Source organism: Anoplopoma fimbria, chromosome 12, assembly GCF_027596085.1.
Source record: "Anoplopoma fimbria isolate UVic2021 breed Golden Eagle Sablefish chromosome 12, Afim_UVic_2022, whole genome shotgun sequence".
NCBI lineage: Eukaryota > Metazoa > Chordata > Actinopteri > Perciformes > Anoplopomatidae > Anoplopoma > Anoplopoma fimbria.
In genome coordinates, this window is record NC_072460.1 from 12,811,129 (window position 1) to 12,817,128 (window position 6,000).

Consider the following 6,000-nt stretch of genomic DNA (forward strand, 5'->3'; position numbering starts at 1 on the left):
TCAAGCTGAACGAGTGATACTGAAAGCCTGCATGTGCTCTGTCTGTGTAGGTCCAGGAGTTTGGAGTATGTGAAGTGAGAGACCTCAAGCCAAATGGAGCCAATATCCTGGTCACAGAGGAAAACAAAAAGGAGTATGTGCACCTGGTATGCCAGATGAAGATGACAGGTGAGATTGGGGTTCTTTTACCAAATATGTGATAACTCATTAGCAGTAGGAATATAATTATGCCTAGTATTACAAAAAAAAAACTACTATTAGTCACTCCAAATGGGTTAATCTATATATATATTATAAAGATACAACATTTTAGGTGTTCAGGCTGTGTATGAAAGATTCTCGATGGTACACAATGAAAGCACTAGGTGGCAGCCCTCTTTTGAACTAACGGTGCAGCAGAGAGCTGAAGGTGTTTCCCTCTCAGATAACGCTGATTTATCATAGGCAGCACCCTCCAGCTGCTCAAATACATTATTCTGTAAATCTTTGTATTTCCAGATGCTTAATTGAAAATATTTCCACCAAATTGGATGATGAAATAATGTTAGTTGCATTAAAAATAAAGAATATTGTATTTACTACAGAAAGATCTCAGTGTTAATGTATATCATTTCTAGGTGCGATCCGCAAGCAGCTGGCAGCCTTCCTTGAGGGATTCTACGAGATCATCCCCAAGAGGCTGATCTCCATCTTCACTGAGCAGGAACTGGAGCTGCTCATCTCTGGCCTGCCCACTATCGACATCGATGACCTAAAGGCCAACACTGAATATCACAAATACCAGTCCAGCTCCATCCAGGTATGCATGTGTAAACACGTGTACTACTTTATTATTTGAATACATATGTACATATGTTTGAGTGAACTTATACGGGTATGTTAGTTAATTGACTAGAGCAAATCTAGGAGATGAAGGATTTTTTTCATTTGGCTTTTACCTAAATGTTAATTTCAATGCAGATTCTGTCCTCACCTCTAGCTCAGTAGAAGCCCAGTTTTCTCCAGTACAGAATAAAAAAAGACAAAGCTATGTTGGGACACATTTATATCTCGGCTGCTTTTGTCTTGCATGTTTCCAATTTTTTATATATTTAATTTTTTTTGTACTAAAGATCCAGTGGTTCTGGAGAGCCTTGCGATCCTTTGACCAGGCAGACCGGGCCAAGTTCCTACAGTTTGTCACTGGCACATCCAAGGTTCCTCTCCAGGGTTTTGCTGCTCTGGAGGGCATGAACGGAATCCAGAAGTTCCAGATCCACCGTGATGATCGCTCCACTGACCGCCTGCCATCTGCTCATACCTGGTAAACACAGCAAGGCATTCATTATGAGAACAGTATTAGCAAAAACACAATTGGGAAAATGTAACATTGTTTTTTTTTTTCCTTTTTTCCTCTCAGCTTTAACCAGCTGGACCTCCCAGCTTACGAAAGCTATGAAAAGCTGAGACATATGCTGCTGTTGGCCATTCAGGAATGCTCGGAGGGATTCGGACTGGCCTAAACTATGAGACTCTATTCACACACAGACATGCATTCACACACTTGATTTAGATTTGCCTACTCCAGACACACTCACACTGATAACCTTTGAACGCACGCACACACTATCATAGACATTACTGGATTACTTGTTGAATGGCCTAGACTTACTGGTTTCTATTCCATATAAAACAGATAAAACCAGCAAGTGAAATGGACTGATTGACATTGCATACAACACAGAGAGCCTCATGTTGACACGATTGTGTCTCCCTTCCCAATTTAATGGCAAATGCAAGAGTGGATTCAGAGGATAAAACATGGACTAATATAAGAGACGTTTTCTTCATTTAGTTTGATTTCTCTGTACAAAAGGTTTGGGAGTTTATTATGTTTAATCTTTTTTGTTCTCTGGCTGTGTAAAAAGAAAAAAGAGAATGTTGTTTGAACAGGATGGTTATAAAACCTTTGGGGAAAAAATGTTGGTTGTTTCTTGTTGCAAATTTGTGACCTCACAAGCCTTGATAATGGGGAACATTTTTATCGGGGGTATATAAACAACGTGAGAAGTTTTGGAGATATTCACAAAAATGCACTTTTCAAAGTTTTGTGGCATTTTTAAGGAAGGATGGTACAAAAAATGAAGAGGAAAAACTGAAGGAGATTAAAAAAAAAAGTTAACCATAAATTCTAGAGTATTTTTGGCTATTAAATCGCTGACCCAGCCTTGAGCCTTTGAATCAGAGTGGAATAACTACATGAATAAATGCATAAAATTGCGTCCATTGTCTCTTTTAACAGTGTTGTAATCATTACTTGAAGTGAATTCATTTCATCGAAATTGAATGTGTTAATTGTGTGTAATCACACCTAAGTACTATTTAATTATTGGACAACTTCAATAGAAATATTTTTATTGGCAGTATTTTGATACAGTCAGTTTATCCAGTGAGTCCCCAATGGTTCTGAGACCATTGAAATCAATCCCACAGTTTACACTGACATTGATCCCAGATGTGAATCAGATAAACTGTCCCTCATGACAATATCAATCAAATACAGTAACAACATGTGTTGAATGATCTAATCCTAGAGCACATTTCTCATGCGCTGCCCAAAGCCTTTAGGTTTAAATGATCAGTTGGAGCGTAAAAGGATCTCGTTGCAGCGTCGCTGTCATTTCCAAAGCTGACATCGGACTGGTTTGCCCTCCAGTTGGAAACGATTGTCACTAACTTTGATTATGTCACTGTGTTTGTGTTGACAAATTGAATGTGACAAATTACAAACTTCCTTGAATTTCTTTCGTAGGAATCTATATATCATTTTTACGGGTGTTGTCAAAGTCGTCATCTGTATATGTTCATGCAACATATCAGGGTTGGAATCATTTTTCACCTTTTTTTTTTTCACAGGGTTCAATTATTTTAATTGCTAACCTAAAACAACAGAGCCACTTTGGAGAGCTAGTTCCAGCCAGTGTCCTGATGCGTGTCAACATGTCTGCAGTCTATTCATTCATTGCCATGGTTTTGACTGGATGAAGACTGAAAATAATTTGCCTCAATTTACAAATCAAAGGACCCAAAGCTCCTGGATCAGTTTACATAAACTATTTGTAATCCCTCTGTCTGTTTACATTAGTATTCTCTTAACTCTTAGAAGCCATTAAGTCAGTGAGCTTAGAACTGGTAAATTACTAAATCTGGTTTCACAATTACAACTTTAGAAAAACATCTTTATTAGCTAGCTCATAAAGACCAGTAGTGTACATTTTTGCCAATAAACATATATAGCATTGTCAATTTATATGATTACTAAACATACAGTAACCTATAACTTTAACAGCAAAAAAAAAATCGTTTTAGGAAATCGATTTATTAAGCTGAACGCCATTTGCCAATCCTTTGTGAGTGTATGTGTAAGTGCTTTCTTGGATATAGACCTGAACCCAAGTTTATTTGAAAACACCTCATGCTAAAAGTGTAAAACATATCTCCAAACCCTTTAACACTCCTAAGCCCAATTACAATCCAGCCCCTTAAGAACACATCTATCTTAGTTTGAGCCGTTTATGAGTAAATATTTGTCAACAATTTTTACGGAGCCCTGGACAAACTCAAAACGGCATTTCGGGTGACCTGTTGGGGCGGCTGGTTGAGTCAGCATCTATGAAGACTCGCTGTTGGACGGTTTTAGAATTAACACTCCCTGGTAATTGGTTTGGAATGGCACTTAATATGGTGGCCAGGAGTGGAAGTGGGTAGGGAGAGGGTTTAGGGGCCTGATTGGAATGGGGCCCTTGTTTTCAAGAAAAATATGTCACCAGGGATTTAAAGCTGATTACTTTCTGTGTTCTGTGTAAGCCACAATATTCAGTTGAAGAATACTTCTGTTTGTTCTGCCTCTCTGGGTTTTTTCATCCCCCCGTTTGGCTCTTCGCTCCTCCACTAAAGCCCCTACATGTCTGCAGTTTTCACCTGTCGTTCCCTGTTTTTCCTCTCCATCCTCCCCAGTGTAACCATATCCTTCTACCTGCTCTTGCGTGGTGAATTTGTTCCACTTGAGGACCCACTACAACAGTGGAAATCGAATCCCCACCACCACCACCATCGCTGCAGGTGTTCCTTTGCTGCCCCTTTGTCCCTCCCCCACCCCGACTGCAAACCCACACACCCGATGCAGAATAGGGATCATCCATGTCTGATTTGGTGTGTGCTGAGGCGTGATAAATTAAATTACAGTGCTGTCATGCAAAGATTCTAGACCCCACAGTAAGGCCTGGTTTTTACAGTACATTGGCTAGCCCCCCCCCCCCCCTTCATGTATGAAGCACAGATGCAATTTTCTGCCAAGCTTGACTCACATAGTCTGTAAGCATCTGTTGCTGCGTGGGGGCTTTGATTTGCAATTAAAGAGGAAAAATAATTAAGTCATGCATGGAATTTGCCTCGCAAAATATTTCACAATAAATTTCCCCCCTAAATGGGTTAACTTTTCTGCTACTCATTTCAGATTTCCCATCAAAGAATGATCTTTCCTGTAACTGTCAGAGATTGAGAAATCAGTGTTGCTACCAAATGAGTTGTTGCAGTACACTGTGCCGGGCCCTCCACTGGGTGGGGATCATCAGGCTACGCAGAGTAAACAGGATGTTCACTGCCACGCTTTCTCCATGTCAATGCATTTTGGTTTCCAGTAAAGTCCCTCTGATGTTTTCCATTTCATCCTCTGGGAACAACTTAGGGCGGAGTTTTGCAAGAATTAAAATGGTCTGTGTGTTCGGTGCCACTGAAGCTGTTAGTCTGTAAGTGATTAACGGTGTGACAAATTCAGAATTTGTCCAACTATGGTACCTCAGCTTACAATGTGATACATAAATGGTTAGTGTATGGCTTTTAAAGGCAGCAGAAATCAACTAGAGTTTGGTGACTACACTAAAAAACAAGAACTTAAAGTGCACCGAAAATGGTTATGTGTCCTCATCAGTGAGGGTGGAGCTGGGGAGGAAATGAAGGCCGGTGGAGTTGATTAATAATGACAACTTTGTGTATGAGCCAGAAAGCTCCCAGCCTAATACATTTTACTGCTGCTGTCTGCAGTGTCTCTGGAATAAATCACAATATTACAGCGCTCGCAAAACAAAATGATAAAAGGTTTCTTTAGCACAGAGCCCAAGCCGAGAAAGAGGACAATATCAGTTCATTAAAGTAATTGGTTTAATGTTTCAAATTAGCTAGAGAGATTTCATAATGGAGCGGAGGTGATGCTATTGGATAACCCGTCCTTTGCAGAATTCATCATGCTCCTCTGTTCCTTCCTGGCTTGTTGATCCTCCAGAGCACTAAAATGGGAAAGGTGAGGCTTGATGAATATTCATAACCCGTTAACACTGGCTTCATCTGCAGAAGTAAACCAGTTAGACGTGTTGCTATTTACGGGGTGTGACCACAGCTTCTCATTGTTTATCTTTCCGTTAATTCAGTGTGGTTTATTCATGATGGATGTTCCAAATATAAAGCATCCCTGTGGACTGTGAATTTGATAGTCTCAATCATTCTGTTGGAATGATGTTGCACTCTTGTACTCAGAATGTCTTGCAGCTAACGTATAGATAAAGGAGAAACTTGACGTATCAAGGTGGACAGGAGCAGCCCTCAGTTTTGACAGCGGTGTGACGGTTTGGCGAGGGTGTTATGTTCTGTTGTGAATCTGTCGGGTTTGTCATCACCTCTTGATTAGGCTGCTATCTCTGCTCAGCCTGTGAGGACGAGGACCGGGGGGGAGGAGAGCAGCAGAAATGGGGACAGGGGACAAATCTTTTTGCCTCCACATTGTGTTTCAGGTACTTATATATTTGTGTGTTTGTGTGCGATTTGTCCTTTAGGGATGAGTGGACAGTCAGCTGTGGAAAAGTTGGGCTCAGGTGGGTGCACATAGTCTGGCCTTTGGTCACAGACACATCTGCTGAGACCACAGAGTCCAGATCCAAACCAGAAGTGACAGTCTGTCTACTGTAA

At 40.6% G+C, this 6,000-nt stretch overlaps 1 protein-coding gene across 11 annotated transcripts in view; it reads left to right on the plus strand.

Annotated features, from left to right (window-relative positions):
* The window catches only part of huwe1 (HECT, UBA and WWE domain containing E3 ubiquitin protein ligase 1), a 44,289-nt gene extending 42,030 nt beyond the window's left edge, over positions 1 to 2,259 (plus strand). For all 11 annotated transcript variants that reach the window (XM_054608390.1, XM_054608383.1, XM_054608392.1 and 8 more), the window contains 4 exons: positions 51 to 168; positions 618 to 799; positions 1,113 to 1,303; positions 1,400 to 2,259. In XM_054608390.1, the coding sequence (XP_054464365.1) occupies positions 51 to 168; positions 618 to 799; positions 1,113 to 1,303; positions 1,400 to 1,502 (594 nt within the window). In that variant the 3' untranslated portion in view covers positions 1,503 to 2,259. The remainder of the gene's footprint in view (positions 1 to 50; positions 169 to 617; positions 800 to 1,112; positions 1,304 to 1,399) is intronic.
* Positions 2,260 to 6,000: the final 3,741 nt, after the last annotated feature.